We start from the raw sequence: 22,691 nt of genomic DNA on the forward strand, positions 1-22,691 counted from the left end.
GATTCAACGGGAAGTTGTTGCGTTGCATTAGCAATGAAGAAGCAAAGGAAGTTATGAAAGAAATCCACCATGGGGATTGCGGTGAACATCAAGGAGGACGAAAGCTGTATGAAGAAGTGGTGCACATAGGGTACTATTGGCCAACCATGGAGATGGATGCCATGAAGTTTGCAAGAGAATGTAAAAAATGTCAGATTTTCGGGAACAAAATACATGCTCCAGCAATCTCTCTACAATCTGTGACTACTCCTTGGCCATTCCACACTTGGGCCATGGATCTCATAGGACTGATTTCACCACCTTCTCAAGGAAGAATTTGGATCTTAGCAGCAACAGAATGTTTTACAAAATGGGCGGAAGCAATCCCATTGAAAAAGGCCTCTACAGAAACTGTGGCAACTTTTATTCTAGAACACATTATTTGTCGATTTGGAATACCAAAAAGAATTTTGTCAAATAATGGTACACCTTTTACGGGAAAAGCGACAAAGAAGTTATTAGAATATTATCAAATTTCCCATGGAAAGTCAACTAGGTACTACCTTCAAGGGAATGGTATTGCTGAAGCTTTTAACAAGTTACTATTACGAGTTTTGAGTCGTATGGTACATGATAGTCCAGCAATCTGGCATGAATTTGTCCTTCTTGCTCTATGGGCTTATCGCACTTCAAAACGGGGATCGACCGGATTTACACCATTCTCCTTGGTATATGGGTCAGAAGCAGTATTACCTGCGGAGATAGCTGTACCTTCCGCCAAGTTAGCCATGGCAGCAGGAATGGATGTGCATCAAGCAAGGCTAGAAGAATTGGAATTGGTGGATGAACGAAGGGAAAAAGCCAAAGATAACCTGCTACAATATCAACGACGTGTGGCTCAAGCCTATGATAAACTAGTGCGTCCAAGGATATTTCAAAAGGGAGAGCTAGTCCTAAAAGCTACAGATCATGTGATGAGAGGTATGCACGCAACAAAGTTTGTGCCAAATTAGGAAGGGCCCTATGTTATTGAAGAAATTAAGAATAGTGGCTACTGCATTCTCCTAAATCCTAACAGTGGATCGACACTTCCTCCTACAAATATCAAGTATGTGAAAAAATACTTCTCTTAGTACGATACAAAATCTTAACTACAAGCAATAAAATGTGTGATTCACATAACTTTGTTTTTTTTTTATATATCACGAACATGTGAAACAAGATTGTCTTTTTACCAAGTATCCAAATACAAGGTGATTATAAATTGCCAAAAAAAAAACATACATTCATACTTGTAAAAAGTGTACATACAAGACAAGTAAAGTACAAACATCTATATATATATAGATGCATGTAGGCATAAATATATGCATAAGAACAATTTTTTTTTTTTATTTTGCTAGCACATATGTATGCATACAAACATGAAACACACAAAAAAAAAACTATCAATGGCATTAAAAAAAATAGGTATATATAAAGAGCTATCAATAATTAGTGTGCTTAAAATGAATAAATTGACAAATAAGAGTATACGGAAAAAAAAAACTAGCATAACATCAAGCAACATATGACCAAATGCTCGAAGAAGGTCCATGTTCTTGGTATTGTTGCAATAAAATTGCTACTTTGCCATCTAGTTCTTCTACCTCTTTAGACAACTGCTCAATCTTCTTGAGCTTGGCATCACGTGCTTCTCGCGCACTAGCAAGTTCCTCAACTATATGGCGACGGTCGATGGAAGAACGGACGGCCTCACTATAGGACTCCACTAGCTTGCTCAATATAAGAGGTTTAAAAGGAAGAGATAAGCACGCTACCTCCCATTGCTCTAACATTTGAAAAAAATAAACTTCGGAAATTTCATGTTTCATTTGAAGTAACGGCAGTGTGATCAAGGCTAAGGAAATAAAGTGCAATTTTTTAAAGGAAGAGATGTCTTTGAAATGACGCGCGAAATCTTTGTCCAAAGCTGAATAAAGTGAGTAAAATTGTGATGCTTGAGGTTCAAGATGGCGTAAGCGAAGCACATCTGTGCGCATCAGTTCCGTTAAAGTAAGACTCTGCCCCGATTCTTCTTCGGTAAGGTCTGCAGTGAGGAGGTTGGTGAAAGAAACTGATGAACATGTCTCTTGAATATTTTGGCCAGCATCAGTCCTTGGTGCTATGTTACTTGAAGTAATGGTCTGGAGTTGAGATAAAGGACCAAAAGCTCTAGTAAAATCCGGGAACTCTGTTGACTGCGAAAGAGAACAAAGTAGGTAATTTATATGCATTTTAGATATAAATATGTGCCGCATGGGTATAAAAAGATTCGTACCATCGATGAAGTATGAAAAGAAGCTGAAAAAAAAAGGTGGTAAACTGTTAGCAAACTTCAAAGGGATAACGTGAATACTTTTCTCATTTGTAAGAAGGAAAAGTAGACATACCAGGTGCCATAACAGTCCCAACTGCGTTGATATCCTCGCTGGAACTACAATGAAGGGTCGGAGTAATACAGGCCATAGTGGCCTGCAAGAAAATGGAGAGCAAATAAATATATATATATATATGTCATGACTCAAGAACTAATAGGTCAAGAGCACGCACCTGGGTTGTGATGTTATCATTGTCACCACTAATGTGCGGGGGAAGAAGGATCTGTGGCTCATTAAGATTCGATTGAACTCTAGTACTTCTCTCAGTACTTCGACGATCACCCCGAAATGCGTCATTTAAATTCCCTGCCAAGGCTCTTATGACATCAGTCCGTAAAGACCCATTGGCGAAGCCAGAAGAGACATGGTAATAGCGAGCATCAAGTCCTGAAGACAATGCTTCCTGAATAGGGACACGTACATCTGTTGCACCCATAGTATCTCCCTCATCTGGAAGATCTGTCAAACAAAGCAAATTTATATATAAACTGAAGAGCAAACATATATATATATACATATATCGGCGACATCAAGTTAATGAACATGTACCAGATCTAGTAGCTCCTTGAACTTCAGAAGGCCTAACGTCGCAAGGGAAAACAGTATTGGATCGATTAATCCCATCTTCACCAGTTGCCTCCTCCAAGTTGTCACGACCTGAAATATTGTGAGCATGTGAGCCAATGCACGAAACAGTGATTAAAATCAATAATGTTGCATTATTCAACCAATATACCAAGATCAATGGACGCTGAAGGCACTACTTCTTGAGGGTCCATGAATGATAGAACAATATTCTCTCCAGGAGTAAGCCCTACAGATTGGGTAGGGACATTAGCATGAACTGAGACATGTTCCGACAAACGATTCTCGAGTTCCTTCAACCATAAATCAACAAATATTGAAGATACTCCACCATGCCTTGTTTTACAAGGAAGGCAGAACAAGGTACGAGAGCGTTTCAAAGACTGAAGGTAGTTTAACAGGCATGAATTATTAGCTTTTTCTAAGTCCCCCAATTTTCGATGATGAGGGACATGTTGATCAAAACCAAATTGTCTAGCCACACGACCAGGACGATATAGCGTAAAATAATAGACAGGGTTAAAAAGGGAATTGTGCAATAATGAGAATGTCCATGATACATAGCCTTTATTACAAGAATACCATGAAGGAAGCTTGCAGAAATAGACAAGCTTTGGTAGATAACACGTGTAGCATTTTAACCTTTTCTTGCAAGCTATGTGTTGCATTCTAGCATTTTCCTGCAAGTTACATTTTAGCTTCTCTAGCAAGCAGCCCTGGCCTATAAAAGGACGGCTAATAGAAGCAATGGGACAGACAGAAAGGAAGATAACCTCCAAACTCATCATTAGCGTGCCTCTCCATAAACTAGCTCTTCTTAGCCTAAGCCATCTTTTCTCAAGCAGACTAGGTTGATCATCATAACCTACACCACGCCTTCTCACCCTTACACATATAGATATATTTCCCACCCTTGCACAAACCTGACTGCAAACTCGATTACCAATATATTTCCAACCTTGCATAACCTAGCTTGCTACAAATTCATATATGTTTCCAACCTTGCATAATCCAACTTGCTTATATTTCCAACCTTGCATAGCCTAGCTTACTATAAGATCGTATATATTTCTAACCTTGCATAATCTAGCTAGCAAAATAAATATATATATATGCATCCTCCAACCTTGCATAACCTAGCTTGTTACAAATTTACTACAGGCTAGCTACATCCAGTAAAATAAACGTCCTAAGATACGAAAAGCAATCTATACCACAAATCTCTCTAAACTCTTTAAGCGATAAAGATGATGGGCTATGCTCCCTTGTTGTAATCTTCTATTAATAATAAGAAGACAATTCTTGCTACCGTGGATGTAGGCAATAATCACACATATATTGCTGAACCACGTAAATGTGTGTTGTTTTATTTTATTTTTTATTTTTATTTATTCATCATGAGCACATATAATCAATAGTTTATTATATTGTTTGCATTATTATTAAATGTTCAGTTAGAACCCCTGAACAATATTTATTACCTAATTAATCTAAAAAATTCAAAATTATTAATTTTATATATTTTATTTATTTATTTATTTTCATCATCGTTAAAATCATTCGTCATCAAAAATTTGTTTAGTAATATATGCTAATCATATCATAACCATTGATGAATTTTTCATATATAAATATATACATATATTGAGTAACCAATTTTCTAACTAAAAAATTTAAATTGCTATAACATCATCAGATACTTGAAAAAAATCATTTGATAAATGGATTATCAGTTGGATTATCAAGATGTATATCTTGTTTCTACTCATTATAGATAGTTGAATGAGCAGATTAAAGGAGCATTAAGACCTAGTTGCATAAGCGCTGGGCTCCTCGTCGAGCAAAATAGGTTGAAAGTTGAAACTTGTTTATTTATACTTAAAACTCATCATTTATTATATTTTATTTGATTAAATAGTATTTTACATGTTTTTAAGGATTTATTTACATGTTTAAATTCAAGTGTAACATAAATGATTCTATAAATAAAAGAATTCATTGTGTAAATTTTTCGCAAGTGATTTGCATACCGAAAGACTGTGAAACTCATTACCTATAGAAAACTCTGTTGACTCTAATTTCTTACCTATTATATAAGTGGCTATCTAACAGAGTTTAGTATTTAACGGATTTTGGTATGTTTTAACAGAATTTGTTACGAATTTAACAGAATATGCTAAAAAAAAAGTTAAATTTAGATAAGTCATCCAAACTGAACAATTGCTTCTATTCCCAAAAAATACAATAATTGGTTCTTTACACAATCAAATAATTAATGTTAAAAAAATTAAACAATACAACACTTCAGAAGTACACATCCTTTCAAGAGTACACAACCCTTCAGAAGTACACATCCTTTCAAGAGTACACAACCATAAAAAATTTCCCTGATTTTGTTTTCATATATATATTTGGTGATTAGCAAGAAGTACTCAATTCATCAAAATCAAGAAGTATGGCAAAGTTGTTGATAATTACTACTGCTGATGATGAAGAGACTAGAAGAAACAATCGTGAAGAAGTGGTTACGAAAATTATAAGAGATACAATGGTGGTTGTGAATGCATCGATTCGTAAAATACATATGAAACTTGATGAAGATGTTAGAGACGAATGGAATATGGAGGACAGAATGAATGCATACACGTAAGTATATATATATGTAAATATAATATTCCCTTTTGATTTTCAAAGTTTAAACATATATTAATAATAGATTGAGTTAATTATATTTTAACATATTACCCATTTCCATGTTATACAGAGCTATTTACAACGTTTTCTGTACGAAAGACATACATGGTTTTTGGCATTATGTAATTCGTGAGTTTTATGATAAATATGAGAGCATTTTGACACAAAGGATTTCAAACTATGTAAGCTCCGTGACTTAATTCATAGGTTTTTTTTTTAACTAGAATAAAAATGAAATCATATAGATTCTTGATTAAAAACATGATATTATTAAGTTTGTGTGTTGGTGTAGGTGATTCCTTCATTGGAAGATATGTACGGCGAAGAGTTCATGATTGAAATTGTGATACAATGGACAGAGCTAGAACAATACAAAAGATATCTTCAGATAATATTTGCTCGTGTGGAGAAAGTTGCAGCGCATTTACATCTAGAAAATCATTCATTAATTGATATTTGTAAAATATCAATTATCTTTTGTTCCATGATATATATATATATATATGTTCCAATTATCTTAAAAGAAAAAGAAAAAGAAAAATTATTTTATTTTTTATTTTTTAAGTGTTGATGTTTTTTTTTTCTTTTACTTTTCAGGTCTGGGATAGGTTCCACACTGAAATCGACTTTTCGGTAACTAAGATGGTAAAACAATCATCGCCACCATTTCTTGTTTTTATTTAATTGTTTATATATTTTTAACAAGATAATAATTAATTATATGTGTTATATATAACACAGAAGGAGGCAGGGGTGTTTAGCAATGAAAATCCATTGAAGAATGACCTGATTCAATTCTTCACTGACATGGAGAAAGTACGTCCCAATGAACGATTTCAGAGGACTTATGATATTGTCAAACAGCAGTAGAATTTCGATCGTGCCCAAAATTATTGAAGATTTCGTTGGATTTTATATATGATTATGATAATTTTATAATGATGATTATTTTATAATGCTATAGCACGTGCCTTGTACGTACACATAACAAGGCACCAAATGGAGGCATCATGTTCTATATTTTGCTTCACCGAAATATAACGTGCATTGCACGTATTTTATACCTAGTATCTAATTATGTAGTTCTTGAGTAAAAAACCAGTAAAAGTAACTCCTAGACGTATGTCAATTATTCAAGTGAACCAAGTAAAAGTTTTTCTATTTTTCTTGAGTTTCATGTTCATAAGTTTTATCGTTTGTTATAAAAATTGTTGTTGACCAAATCTCATGTTTACAATTAGATGAAATTGGTCAAGATTAATTTAATATAATCCAATTTGCATATTTTAATTTAATTTATAAAATATAATTTTTTATAAGTGTGGGCTGAATTGATTTGAAATTTTAAAATCTATACATATGCTTTTTTATAACCATAAAATTTGTTTATTTATATTTATATAAACAATTAGGAGGATGTAAAAATTATCCGATATAAGTACAATTGACTATCAAAAATTGAATTTCATTATGATTAGAACATATCCTATTTTTGAATATCCAAATTAAATCAAATTGGTTGTTGGATGATATATGCAAAAAAATAAATTATAGTAAATGTCTCAAAACAATAGCTTCAAGAAGCTAATATCCTCATTTATAAAATTGTAGACTAATGACTATTTTATATTTTTTATTACCTAAATTGTCATTTTCTATAAATTTATTTATTTATTTAGGAAATGTATGACTTTAATATAGTGATATATGTATATTATTTTTGTTTAATTAGTTTTTATTTTAAAGCTACATTGATTTTTTAAGTTTTTTATGAGTTGTTAGTATATTATTTTCCAACTACTAGTGTATATATTTTTTGTGGTATGGTATATCAATTTTTTTTTATGATATTTAGTTTATATCTTATTATACATAATGGTACTATATAATTTTGTATCATTGTATATACATTTTAATGGTAGTATATAATTTTGTTAGCACATATTTTAGTAATAATTTTGTAAGTTTTGTTGGTATATTATATTTCAACTTAGTATATATATTTTGTGGTATGATATATCATTCAACAACCCATTACACACTTTAAAAAAATTAAAATAATTTTAAAATAAAAACTAATATACATATACCATAATATTTAAATATTTAGAACAAAATAGTAATTTGCTAAGGGGCATATTTGGCAATATGTAATATTAAAAATGTGATTAGGCTATTTACAAAATTAAAAACATGAACATTTACTTACTTTAACACACTATTAATAGTCAATGTGCATAAAACCCTTATACAAAAATCCAATAGAACTGAACCGATTCAATTATATGTGTATACTTTGAAAGTTTATTTATTTAAAAATATTTATTTATCTATTTAATTAGGATTATGCTTATAATTTAGGATAACTTTGTATAGTATTGTATTATTTTGAACAAATTAGTGTTTCTATTTATAATTTTATGAATTATTTGAACAAATTTAGTTAAATAAAAGCTCCAAAATATTGGATGAATCAAATCCGATTAAATACATAAGCATGGGGACACATCTAATAGATAAAATCGATTCAATCCAATAGATAATTGAATTGGATCAGATCATATCGGGTGAAACAAATTAATTGAATTGGATCAGTTGTAAAAAAATATAACATCCAATGGATAATTGGATATCCAATTATGATTGGAACAAATCATATTTTTGAATATCCAAATTGGATCAAATTGGTTGTTGGATGATATATGCAAAAATCCAATACAACCGAACCGATCCAATTATATGTATATATTTTTAAAGTTTTTTATTTATTTAAACAAATATATATTTTTTAATATATATTTATTTATTTAATTAAGATTATGCTTATAATTTATGTTGAATTTGTATAGTATTGTATCATTTTGAACAAACTAGTGTTTCTATTTATAATTTAATGAATTATTTTAACAAATTTAGCTAAATAAAAGCTCCAAAATATTGGATGGATCAATCCGATTAAATACATAAATATGAGGACACATCTAATGGTTAAAATCGATCAATTCCAATGGATAATTGGATTGGATAAGATCATATTGAGTGAAACAAATTAATTGAATTAGATCAGTTGTAAAAAAACTAACATCCAATGAATAATTGAATCGGATCGGATAAACCTAAAATTATTGGAAGTGAACCAATGAACACCCATAAGCAATAATTTTATTTAAAAAAAAAGTGAAACTATGAATTTTGTTTCAATTTGATTACAAAAATCAAAATTAATAATTTAACATTGAATTGAATTGAATTGGATTTTTTTTAATAATGAATATTGAATTGGATTGATTTATAATTATATTGCAGATTGAATATTCATTTAGTGCAAAAAGGGAGGTGGGAGCCATAACCCCACTTAATTTTTTTGATTTAAAATTTTTATATGTACTTTTTTTTTTAATTTCTATTTCCATACGATTAAAAACATTTTGAATAATTATTCAAAAAAAAAAACATTTTAAATAAGATATCCTCAAAATAGTTTGTTCTTGTCCAAGTAAGGATGAGTATGATCACATTCAACACCATCATTAAAATTGAAATAATAACTAATGGGATAATATGAGTCAAACTTGCGTATATATCCACTCCACAATCCACATCGATCTTATTCTTATCTTAATAAGCTCAAGCTTAAATAATTCGAATTACCCAAAAACGGAAAGAAAGAAAAACAAAAAGAGGCTTCATTACTTTTAGTTTTCAAACTCTAAACATTCGTATTGATTGATTCTCTTTAATCTATTGTTTTAACCAACAAAAGTAGCCTTTTCCAAGAGTAATAATAGAGTTTGAAGATAAAATTGAAAATCAATCCAATCGTACAACAAATATAGAGTTGAATAAGATAGGATAAGACCAAGAAGAGAGCAGCAGCCACCAGTTCTTTAACGGGCCTGCTTTGGAATCCAATAAAAATTGATATTTTTACATAAAAAAATTACGTTTTTATAGATATTTTTAAAGAAATTTTTACATTTTTATAATTTTATTTTTTTATTTTATTGTTTTAAACTTATTTTTATATTGTTTTTAGATTTTTTTTTTGTTTTTACGTTGTTTTCAGTTTTTTGTGTTGATATTTAGTTGATCTAATAAGTTGTTTCTTCTAAAGTTGTATTTTCGTAATTATAAAATTTTAAAAATTGTATTTTAAAAAAATTAAGTATGTATTTTTTAAAAAAAAAATAGAAAAAAAAATGTGTAAGAAAAAATCTTATAAAAATTTACTGAAATTTCTTTTTTTTGTCAAAAGAAAATATACACTATAAATGTAATTTTATGAAAATAAACCATAGTTTTTATTATAAGAAAATTTATAGGTTAAAAAAAACCATAGGAAAGTCGTATTTATTAAAATTGGTTATTAAAAAACCGTATTTTAAAAATTAGTGGCCGGCCCAAAAAGGAGATAAAAAGAAGTATGCCACGTGTCGATTGACTAGAACACGTTTAAATTCAGTTCCAACTGCAGCAAGAAGAGTTGTCACTTTCATATCATGGCACCACAACACCACCACCCACAAACGCGAGTGAGAAGCTTTCTTTTTCTTTATTGAAATAATAATAATAATAATCATAATCATCTAAAAATCTAACCCTAGACTTGGATTGAATTGAATTTTTTCTTTTTTTTTTTGAGCCCCACCATCTCATGTATGAAGCATAGTAGTAAAGATAGTTGAGTTCAGCGAGCTCTGGTCTGGGTTGGAGATGGCGGCGTTGGAGGCGTTTTCGAAGAGGTTGATAGAGGAGGTTCAGAAATGGGGGTGCATGAAACAGACAGGGGTGAGCTTGAGGTACATGATGGAGTTCGGCTCCAAACCCACCCAACGCAATTTGCTTATCTCAGCTCAATTTCTCCACAAGGAGCTTCCCATTCGGATTGCCAGGCGCGCTATCGAGCTCGACTCTCTCCCTTATGGCCTCTCCCTTAAGCCTGCTGTTTTGAAGGTGAAAAAAGATTCAACCTTTTTCATTTTTTTTTTTGGTTTAATAATGATACTGTGACAACTTTGGTTTGACCCACTTTCTCTGTTTTTGTTTTTTTTAATTAATTAAATTCAAATAATAAAAAATTAGGTTCGAGATTGGTACATGGACTCGTTCCGTGATCTGAGATCGTTTCCGGAGATAAAAGATGCAAATGACGAAAAAGATTTTACCCAAATGATAAAAGCAATTAAAGTGAGACACAACAATGTGGTTCCTATGATGGCTTTGGGTGTTCAACAGTTGAAGAAACAGCTCTCTCCCACTCGCACTCCCAGCCAAGATCTTCACGAGATTCATCAATTCCTCGATCGTTTCTACATGTCAAGAATTGGGATTCGAATGCTCATTGGTATCTTCCTCTTCTTGTTCTAAACTTTTTTTTTGGGGGTTAATTTTTCATAAAATTAATAATAAACTGAAAAACTCAGGTCAGCATGTAGAACTGCACAATCCCAATCCACCACCCAATTGTGTGGGGTATATTCACACAAGAATGTCCCCTGTGGAGGTTGCACGCCATGCCAGTGAGGATGCCCGTTGCATATGCTTGCGTGAGTATGGCTCTGCACCTGATATTAACATCTATGGGGATCCTGATTTTACTTTCCCGTAAGTAAAATCATATCATATCTTATCTTACCTTATGCTCTCAGATGATGTTATTATGATATGATATGATATGAACATATGATCTGAGCCTGCTTATACCAGCTATGTCCCAACTCACTTGCATCTCATGGTGTTTGAGTTGGTCAAGAACTCCCTGCGTGCAGTCCAAGAGCGCTTCTTGGACTCGGATAAAGTTCCACCTCCCATTAGAATTATAGTTGCAGATGGAGATGAGGATGTCACTATTAAGGTACTCAAATTTCAGAACTCTCCCCATTACAACTTACAGCAACAAACACCAACTTATTTCTTGCTTGCTTGCTTACCCCAGATATGGTTTGTAGGTCTCAGATGAAGGAGGTGGCATTCCCAGAAGTGGTCTCCCCAAAATCTTCACCTATCTTTACAGTACTGCTAAGAACCCTCTGGACGAGCACGCTGATCTTGGAACGGCTGATACGGTGGTCACCATGGCTGGATATGGATATGGGCTCCCTATAAGTCGCTTGTATGCTCGGTATTTTGGAGGAGATTTGCAGATTATCTCTATGGAAGGATATGGTGAGTGTGTTCTTCTCTGTATGGAATTCAACTTCAACGGCTTGAATATGAAATCCTCCTTCTGATATGTTTGTGTACATTTGTGTTGTGGTGCTTAAACAGGAACGGATGCGTATCTTCACCTGTCTCGCTTGGGAGATTCACAAGAACCTTTGCCATAAGTAAGCAAGTAGTTCCATATCTAAGATATAATTGTGAAAAGGGAGGTTAATTTACTGTCATTTGTTTATTCTGTTAATTTAGAAAGTAAAAAAAAAAAAAGCATTGAGTAGTTGTGAATATTCTTTATATGCTTCTTCACTTCACAAAGGTGTATGATGACTATAATATCCACTTCTCAAGCAATTGCATAATGACCCTTTGATTTATTCTTGTAATCTTTTACTTACCTCTCCTTTAATTTGACAAAAGCATCTACCAGATCATAGATTCATAGTAGAGCCCACTCTACAGTAGTAGTTTTTAGTTGGTGTTTGAATATTTGAAAAAAAAGCCAATCTGGGGAATTGAAATAGAAAAAACTATCACCCCACCATTGAAGTCACCTAGCATTGTTGAATCTTAGGCCTAAGTCTTTGATTTTTCATAAAGCCAACCTCATTTTTGTGCTTTAAATTTTAGTCTACGTAGAATTGCTTTAACACTAGCATTTATTGTTCTAAAGGACACAATTATTAGCCCTTAGAAAATTCGTCCGTATCTCGAATAGAAGAAGAAGCAAAGCCATTCATTTTCTCAAGAGAGTTAGCATTTAGCATACGAAAGATGATGAATTAATATGTAGGGACGGAGTTAGAATTTTCCTTGATCAAGATCTTCATAATTTGAATTTCATGGGTTTTTTTTTTTTTGGTACAATCTAAAATAACGACAGGCTTCAAGTGGTTGATTAGATGGATAGTTCTGTAGTTGATTAGAATGAGATATACACGTGTAATGAGTTCCTAATTATTGTACCAACAATCCCATATAAAACGAAGGAAAAAAAAAGGAAGAAACTTGAAAATATGATAAATTTGATTTTTTAAAAATATTATATTTACAAAATAACGTGGGATTGATGTTTTTTAAAATGCAAAGTCATTGTTTGTTTGTTTGGATATTGTGTTTTGACAAATTATTTTTTGAATCTTATATTTTTTTAAATAGTTCAAATAGGCTCTTAAATCAAAGTTTTTTGAACTAAATTCATAAATAATTCATCAAACTAATAACTCATAACAAAAATATAGTCATTCTGCTTAAGAATTGTATTGTTATATTCAATTTTTTGTTCATCAAAATTAGGTTTAGGAGTCTATTTAAACTATTTTATAAAATATAGGGTCCAAAAAATAATTTATCAAAGCACATGGTCCAAACAATTAATAAGAAAAAATACATGGTCTAAAAAGATATAAACCTATAAAACAAAAAGAAAAAAATGACCAATTAAAATGATCCCTTTTAACCAATTTGATAAACATTGGTCAGGTGAGTAAAATTACCAATTAAAATGATCCCTTTTAACCAATTTGATAAACATTGGTCAGTGTTCGTTAACTCACCTGTTAACACAAGATTTTATTTAATTAAAATTAAATCAAGTTACTTTTTTAAATATTCGGAAATGGAGAAAATGAAGCATTCAAACTCTTTTTTTATGGAGACATCTAGGTTTGGTACATTGTGAATAGTTGTCCCTAATAAGAATTAGAATATACTTAGGTTGATTTCACAATAATACTAGTTTTCAATCATATTCAGGGTTGGTCCAGGATAATTGAGGTCAAGTCGAAATGACATGATGAGATCAAATATAGATATTTTGTAAAATATCTATAAAAATTAGGGTTCTTAGGCCTGTGCCTACCTTACCTATTGGTCAAGTTATATGTTTGAGATCAAAAATTTCACTTCGAGGTGGGTCGACCAAGAATCTATCAACACACCATAAATGCTCAACATATTTCGTTATGATTTATGTGACTAACATCACCTAACTCAATCATAATTTAAAACTGATTGAATAGTCAAGTTACCATCTATAATTCAAAGTAACTTATAAACATGTACAAACTTAAAAATATAGAGCAAATATATGTTTTTCACTCTTAATTAATTAATGACGTGATCTACTAGCATATAGTACCTTCTCATTCTTTGAAATATTTTTATATAAAAAAAATTTATGAAATATAAATTCTAATATGAAAAACGAATTTGAATAATAAAAAGTTAATAAACTTTGTTTTCAATTAAGAAAAAGAAGCTCATATATTCAATCAAATCACACGTTTTAAAGCCATAGAATCAAAAGATGATGCAAGCTCTCCATCAAAACATCATAACAGGTGATCTTAGCTAGATTTATACTTAACAAGGAAAAAATTAGGGAAGAAAAAGAGGTAATCAAATCTCGAAAGTACAAATTTGATTCGATTATGTTATAAATTTATTATTTTATGATCTAAGATTTGATTAAATATAGATTAATCAAATAAATACAAGATGCAATTTATTGCTTTTTGTCAAAACCTAAAGTGAAAGCAAACTCGGTCAGTTGAAAAAATAACATTAGTTTTTAAATCATTTAATTTTATAATTAAATAAAAATATATATAAATGTAAACATCTGACAAAGATAATATATTTTTAGCACAGGTAATTAGTTATTTATTATTAGTACTTTTTTTAATCTATGCTCCATCAACAACCACATCAATTAAGTGGTGAAAGGAACTTGTGTTGTCAAAGGAATTAAAAAGAAGAAGATATAAATTGCAACTTTTATAATGAGTAAGTAAAAAATAAAGAATAAACTGATGAAGTAAAAAAAAAAGTGTTGTTAGAATTTACTATACATCCCAAGTGGAACTTTTTAAAAGATCTACATATTGAATAATTCATATTAACTCCTAAAATTTTCATAAATAAAAAAAATAAGTTAATGGGTGTTTTGGATGTGTCGTATTATGTCTTATTGTATTGTATTATAATGAATTATATTTTATAACATATTTTTATAGGAATCGATTACGGTGCATCTATTTTACTAATTCAGACATCATGTAAATTTTCAAGAAATTTCGAATAGTTTGCAGTACTGAAAATAATGTTCAAACAATTGAATTTTATACTCACATACAAAATATTAGACACGCGTGTAACAAGCTGCTTGAACTTTATTTTCAGCATTGGAAATTATTCCAAATTTCTTAAAAATTTACATAATGTCTTAAATGACTACAATATACATTGTCATAAAAAAATTATGAAAAATATATTTAAGTACCAAAATTAATGAGCCACTTGACTGCAGCATTGCAGTAAAAAAAGTGACTCTGGTGCAGTCAAAAAGTGATTGCATCGAAGTGACTCCCTATTTTTATTGTTGGGATTAACCAACAATCTCAGCTAGCATAAAATACAATTAACAAACCAGAAATCAAATGATCATAATTCAGATTGGAAATAAAAAAAAGAAATTAAAGAACACACACAAATTTATAGAGGTTCGAACTTCCTCCACAATAGTGGAGAGCCTAATCCTCTTTGAACTCCCTTAGGAATTCTCTTTCACTATATCAATGGCAATGTATTACAAATTGTAGACAATTACAGAATTACAGAGATTAAAAATGGTGTCAAACTTCCCTTGGATGAGTCTTGAACTGAAGAAGCACCTTCAAGACAGATCCTCTTCTTTCTTCCTCTTCTTGATTTAGTTCTTCACCATACGATAATCTCTCCTCTCTCTCTATCCATGTTTCTTCTTATCTCTGTATATTATATATTTAGACTTTATATATACATATATATATATGGGCTACCACAAATCGGTAAGCCTTTTGCAAATAATAATAATAAAAATATATATATATATATAGTTAATAAACTAACTTGATCAAGTCATTGCTGAAGTGTTCTTGCCCCATTGGTCTTATTTGCCATGTCATTAAAATCAAATTGGTTTTATTTAGGACTGATTTTTCAACAAATTCCACCTCAGTACTAAATAAAACCATGTGAAAGATTCTTCCTAAGATCATTGTTCCAACCTCCAGCTGCTTTAACCTTCCTCAATACTTAGCAATTCCAAACAGTGTTGAAATTTGCTAAGTGGCACAGTCTTAGTTCCCATGTCGGCTGGATTTTCTTCACTTGGTACTTTTTCAATGTTAATTTGACCCAGTGTTATCTTTTCTCTTATGAAATGATATCTCACTTCTATGTGTTTCGTTCTATCATGAAACACAGGATTCCTGCACAAATATAGTGCACTTTGACTATCTGTGTAGACAGTAGCCTTTCCCCTTGAAAAATTCAGTTCTCCCAGCAAGCCTTGTATCCATAACCCTTCTTTTATTGCTTCAGTTGCAGCTATATACTCAGACTCAGTGGAGGATAGAGCAACCACAGGTTGTATTTGTGATTTCCAGCTTACACAATTACCTGATATGAGAAATGAGTAAGCTGTAGTAGATTTTCTTGAGTCTTTATCTCCTGCAAAATCTGCATCTACATATCCTTCCACCTGAATTGTCTCCTGGTTCTTCTTAAAGCGTAATCCAAGCTTTGTTGTGACATTTATGTATCTGAGTAACCACTTCATTGCAGCCCAATGCAGCTTTCCAGGATTTCCCATGTATTTGCTCAGCACACTTGCTGCATATGCTAGGTCTGGTCTAGTACAGACCATAGCATACATCACAGATCCCATGGCATTCGAGTAGGGTACTTCCTTCATTTCTTTCTTATCTTTATCAGTTTTGGGACACTGTGTGTTTGACAACTGGAATTGACTTGATAAAGGCATTGTTGCTGGTTTAGAGCCATTCATTTGAAACTTATCAATCACATTTTTCAAATAATCTTTCTGACCAAGGAATAGCTGATTCTTACTCCTATTTCTTTGGATGTTTATTCCCAGAATTTTACTTGCAGCCCCTAGATCTTTCATGTCGAATTCAGATTTTAGAATTTTCTTCATTCCCTCAACATGTGACTTTTCCTTGCTGATCAAAAGCATATCATCAACATAAAGTAGAAGATATTCAGCTTCTGACATTTTAGTGCCTTTGTAGTATAAGCATGTGTCATACATGCTTCTCTTAAACCCGTGTTGAGTAATAAAAGCATTGAACATTTTGTTCCACTGTCTTGGGGCCTGCTTTAATCCATATAAGGATTTCTTCAAGTGACAAACTAGATCTTGGTCTTTTCTTTTCTTGTAACCTTCAGGTTGTTCCATAAATATAGTTTCTTCTAGGTCTCCATGCAAGAAAGCAGTTGTAACATCCATTTGCTCCAATTCTAAGTCAAATTGAGCAACCAAAGACAACATAATTCTTATTGTCTTATATTTCACAACAGGTGCAAAAATTTCATTGAAATCAATTCCTTCTTGTTGGCTAAAACCTTTTGCCACAAGTCTTGCCTTATATCTTGGCATATCCTCAGTTGTTAGACCTGGTTTGTGCTTATAGATCCACTTGCAGTTGATTATTCTTTTCCCTTTTGGTCTTGGAACTAGTATCCAGGTCTTATTCTTTTCCAGTGACTCCATTTCATCATCCATTGCCCTATTCCAATACTTTGCTTCTTTATTTGAAACAGCTTCAGAGTATGTTTTTGGTTCAACTTTGACAAGTTCTGTTGCAGTAATGAATGCATATGCCAGCATATCTGTAAAAGCTGAGAATCCATATCTCTGAGTTGGTTTTGGAGTTCTCTTGTCTCTGTCTCTGACTAGTTGATAGTCTTGGACATTTGTGATGGTCTCCTGATCTAGTTCCACCTGATCTGTGTCATCAACATGATCCTGATTTCTTGATGCTTCCACCTGATCTATATCTTGATCAGTTTCTATTCTTTCCATCTGATTTGCATCTGTTTGAATGTGACTTTCAATGTTACCTGCAGGGTTAGTCTCATTTCCTGCATTTTTATTGTTAGTAGGTTTTAAACAAGGAAATACATCTTCTTTGAATATTACATCCCTACTATTAATGGTTTTAAACCCCTTTTCATTGTTAAGCCAAATTCTGTATCCTTTAACACCTTGAGGATATCCTAGAAAAACACCTTTAATTGACCTTGGTTCTAGTTTACCCTCATTTTGGTGTGCATATGCAATGCAACCAAACATTCTCAAGTTTGACAAGTCAGGAGGATTACCTGTCCATTTATGCTCAGGTGTCATGAGATTTATGGCTGTTGATGGGCTCCTATTTATCAAATAGGCTGCTGTCATCAAAGCTTCACCCCAAAATGGCTTTGCAAGACCTGAGTTGAACATCATGCACCTCACCTTATTCAGCAGAGTTCTATTCATCCTCTCTGCTACCCCATTTTGTTGGGGAGTGATCCTTACTGTTCTATGTCTTTGGAGACCATTATTCCTGCAAAACTCATCAAATACTCCACAACAAAACTCAAGTCCATTGTCAGTTCTTAGTGTTTTTATTTTCCTTTCTGTTACATTTTCAATTAATAATTTCCATTGTTTAAATTTTTCAAAAGCTTGATCTTTAGTTTTCAAAAGAAACACCCAAACTTTTCTTGAAAAATCATCAACTATTGAAAGGAAATAAGAATTATCTCCATGTGTTGGTATTCTTTCTGGGCCCCATAGATCTGCATGAATGTAGTCCAAGATTCCCTTGGAACAATGCTTGCCAACACTAAAACTCAGCCTGTGTTGTTTTCCCAAAATGCAGCTTTCACAGAAATCTACTTTGCTGATTTTGTCCTTTCCAAGCAGACCTTGATCATGTATTACCTTGAGCCCTTTTTCACTGATGTGTCCTAGCCTCCTATGCCACAATATGGCATTTGAATCTTCATTACTGGATGCTATAGATACATCTCCTGTCACTGTATTTCCAATCAAATAATACAGTCCATGTTTCTTTTCTCCTTTAATAACAACCATGGATCCCTTGCTAATCTTCATTATACCAGATTCAATCTTGTTTGTATAACCTGCATCATCAAGAGTACCAACATAAATTAAGTTTTTAGTTAAACTAGGTACATACCTCACATCTTTGAGAATTCGAATTGCCCCATCAAACATCTTGAAATGAGCATTTCCTATTCCTGCCACTTCACATGTATTGCTGTCACCAAGAACTACTCTTCCTCCACTTGTTGCCCTGAAATTTTTAAGTAATTGATTGTTGTATGTCATGTGAAATGTGCATCCAGAATCCAATATCCAATTCTCATTTGGAATGTGAGAAGCAGCTAGTAAGACCTCTCCAGAATCATATCCATCACTATAGTTTGCTGAATCTTGAGATTCAAACTTGTTAGAGTGAGGCTGATAATTCTTCTTATACTTTTGGTTCTGATTTCTGTTTTTGTTAAAATAACAATCTCTCTTGTAATGTCCCAACTTTCCACATGTGTAACATCCTTTTCCATCCTTGTTAGAGTCTTTGTTGGAGTCTCTTGTGTTAGATCTTCCATGGTTCCTTGAATTGCTGTTGTTTCTGGTCTGATTATTTGATCTTTGTGGCTGTCTTCCTCTTGTGAAATTAACTTCACCATTTAATCTTGATAGTTTTCCACTGTTCTTCAGAGATAACTCTTTTGAATATATTGCACCAATGATTTCATCCAACACCAGGGTGTCCTTAGCATACAATATAGTGTCTCTGAATTGTTCATATTGTTGAGGCAAAGAGTTGAGAAGATAAATTGCTTGATCCTCCTCCTCAATTTTCACATTTAAACTGCAAAGATCAGAGAGAAGTTTAGTAAATTCATTTAGATTATCATCAATTGATTTACCTTCATCCATTCTAAAACCATAGAATTTTTGTTTCAAATAAACCCTGCTAGGCAATGTCTTTGTCATGAAGGTATGTTCAAGCTTCTCCCACATGGCTGCTGCTGTCTCTTCTCGAACCACTTTCCTCAAGATCTCATCTTCAAGGCTCAACACTATGGTGTTTCTTGCCTTTTTCAGAATCTCTTCCTTCTTGGATTTCTCCAATGTTGCAGACATTTTGTCTTCTCCTTTTAGAGCTTCATCCAGCCCCATATTTCCAAGATGAGCTTTCATCTTTTCCCTCCATAGATAGAAGTCATTCTTGCCATTAAACTTCTCAATATCCATTTTTGTTGTTGACATCTTTCTTGATCACTTTCAATCTGAATCTTGAAGCACTTGAAGCTGTGATTCAGAACTTTAACCGAACACCTTATCTACTCTGTCAAGTCTTGGTGATTTCTTGATTGTTGCTAGCTGATGTCTCAATTTGAACCTGGCTCTGATACCAATTTGTTAGGATTAACCAACAATCTCAGCTAGCATAAAATACAATTAACAAACCAGAAATCAAATGATCATAATTCAGATTGGAAATAAAAAACAAAAATTAAAGAACACACACAAATTTATAGAGGTTCGAACTTCCTCCACAATAGTGGAGAGCCTAATCCTCTTTGAACTCCCTTAGGAATTCTCTTTCACTATATCAATGGCAATGTATTACAAATTGTAGACAATTACAGAATTACAGAGATTAAAAATGGTGTCAAACTTCCCTTGGATGAGTCTTGAACTGAAGAAGCACCTTCAAGACAGATCCTCTTCTTTCTTCCTCTTCTTGATTTAGTTCTTCAAAGTTCCCAGAATTTTTCTCCCTCAACCAAGTGATATACCCTCACCATACGATAATCTCTCCTCTCTCTCTATCTATGTTTCTTCTTATCTCTGTATATTATATATTTAGACTTTATATATACATATATATATGGGCTACCACAAATCGGTAAGCCTTTTACAAATAATAATAATAAAAATATATATATAGTTAATAAGCTAACTTGATCAAGTCATTGCTGAAGTGTTTTTGCCCCATTGGTCTTATTTGCCATGTCATTAAAATCAAATTGGTTTTATGGACTGATTTTTCAACATTTATATAGTATTATATTTATATTGACGGACAAACAACCTAATAGCCTCAGAGGTGTCATTTACCCCCTATGTTTTGCATTTGTATCCACTTGTCCCATTTTCATGTTAGATCATGGCCAAAAAAAAAATTTCTCACTTTTTTTTTAATAATTAAAAAAATAACTATAAATATATGTTTATATTGATTTTTAATTGCATCACCCTTAAAAAACCACCAATATATTTTTATATTTTTTCGTATATATTTTATAAATTAATATATATATGTTTATATATAGAGAGTGTTTACATGGTAGGAGCATAAAAAAGAAATGCACCGATACAACTCTTTGGTATTTTCAGTCCCTGAATAGTTTTTGTTACAACTTTTTTTATGACCATGTACATTGTAGTTATTTAGAGCATCCTGCAAATTTTTAGAAAATTTTCAATAATTTACAATTGCGGAAATAAGGTTCAAACATATTATTTTCTACGCGCATTAAAAAATTAGTCACACATGGAACATCTTGTTTGAACCTTGTTTTCAATACTGTAAATTATTTGAAATTTTCTAAAAATTTGCACGATGCTCTAAATAGCTATAATATACACAGTCATTGAAAAAAATAACTAAAAAATATTCGCAGACCAAAAACACGATAGGGTGCATCAGTGCACCTATTTTTAATGCTCCTACCACAAAATTTTCCTATATATATTAGTTGCCCATTTTTCCTTTTTATTTTGTCCATTTTTCCCTTTTCTTCATCCTAAATTTTTTGTTTAGCAATATATAAGCATAATTTATACTTTTCTTTTATATTAATATATAAGCATATATATTAATGAGCTTAGCAATATGCTATGCTTATATATTAATTTAGAAGAAAAATATAGTATATAATTATAATATATTAATTTATAAAATACATGCTCATATATATAACTAAGCAAAAATGAGAAAAATAAAAAGTTGGATTGGTAATTTTTTTAATGTTAGATATAATTAAAGAGTAATATATATAGTTATATTTTAATTATTAAAAAATTTAAAGTGGGAAAATTATCTTTTTTGGTGGTGGACTAAAATGAAAATGGGGCAAATAATAATTTATTTTATAAATAATAGAACAAGTGGATACAAATGCAAAACATAGTAAATGATGGGGACTAGAAGATTATTTGTCCTATAAATATATAATATTTTAGTTTAAGTCGATACCAACTATATTACTATATAAAATATTCTATAAAACACAATTTATTATAATACAGTATAATACAATACAATAGAATCTCACATAATACCAATACCAAACTTAAGAACTAATGGTTGGTAGTGCAAGAAAAAAAGAACCAATTCTGAACATGATTTTTCATGTAGCCAATGTAGGAGGTGGGCATGAGTTTTCGTTGAAATGTTAAAATAATATGAGAATGTGGGTTTGTCTTTTGTGAATATAATAATAAAATCTATGTTTTGGATACTAACTTTTTTTTTTAATTTTCTTTCAAAAGGGTCATTATTATTCTTATTATTATATGTGAACCATACCGCCTCGTCCAAGAAAACTTGCATTAATTAACAGCCCTTTATATTTCATTTGGTTTTTGTTGCAATATCAAATTTAGAAAAGCCAGTACTTTTACTTTGTCTAATTCTACGTATAGCTTTCACACGTGTTACCAACTATGCATAAACTTAGATATAATATTGGGTAGTTCTTCAGTTCACCCAAAATGGGCATAACGGTGCACCTCCTTTACTTTTTAGCTTGGACAGTATTTTTGGCACAATTTTTTTTATAACTATGTATATTGTAGTTATTTAGAGCAACTTGTAAATTTTTGAGAGATTTTAAATAATTTATAGTATAGAAAACAAAATTCAAATAGTTTATTGCACACGCGTGACTGTTTTTTTTATGCGTGTGGAAAGTAACTTATTTGAA

At 31.6% G+C, this 22,691-nt stretch overlaps 1 protein-coding gene across 1 annotated transcript; it reads left to right on the top strand.

The window, feature by feature from the left end:
* The first annotated feature begins 10,209 nt into the window (after positions 1-10,209).
* Positions 10,210-12,211, top strand: LOC133819632 (pyruvate dehydrogenase (acetyl-transferring) kinase, mitochondrial). Its single transcript, XM_062252926.1, has 6 exons — positions 10,210-10,631; positions 10,761-11,022; positions 11,102-11,282; positions 11,385-11,532; positions 11,627-11,843; positions 11,946-12,211. The coding sequence occupies exons 1-6, from the start codon at positions 10,392-10,394 to the stop codon at positions 12,002-12,004; spliced, it is 1,107 nt and encodes a 368-aa protein (XP_062108910.1). The 5' UTR covers positions 10,210-10,391; the 3' UTR covers positions 12,005-12,211.
* Positions 12,212-22,691: the final 10,480 nt, after the last annotated feature.

The sequence above is a fragment of the Humulus lupulus genome, chromosome 2 (genome assembly GCF_963169125.1).
Source record: "Humulus lupulus chromosome 2, drHumLupu1.1, whole genome shotgun sequence".
Lineage (NCBI taxonomy): Eukaryota > Viridiplantae > Streptophyta > Magnoliopsida > Rosales > Cannabaceae > Humulus > Humulus lupulus.

What these genes read in the sequence shown, in the direction of transcription:
- LOC133819632 (XM_062252926.1), top strand. Translation starts at nt 10,392, where the DNA reads ATGGCGGCGTTGGAGGCGTTTTCGAAGAGGTTGATAGAGGAGGTTCAG. An exon ending in TTAAGCCTGCTGTTTTGAAG is followed by an intron (nt 10,632 to 10,760) that starts GTGAAAAAAGAT and finishes ATAAAAAATTAG; the next exon opens with GTTCGAGATTGGTACATGGA. An exon ending in TATCTCTATGGAAGGATATG is followed by an intron (nt 11,844 to 11,945) that starts GTGAGTGTGTTC and finishes GTGCTTAAACAG; the next exon opens with GAACGGATGCGTATCTTCAC.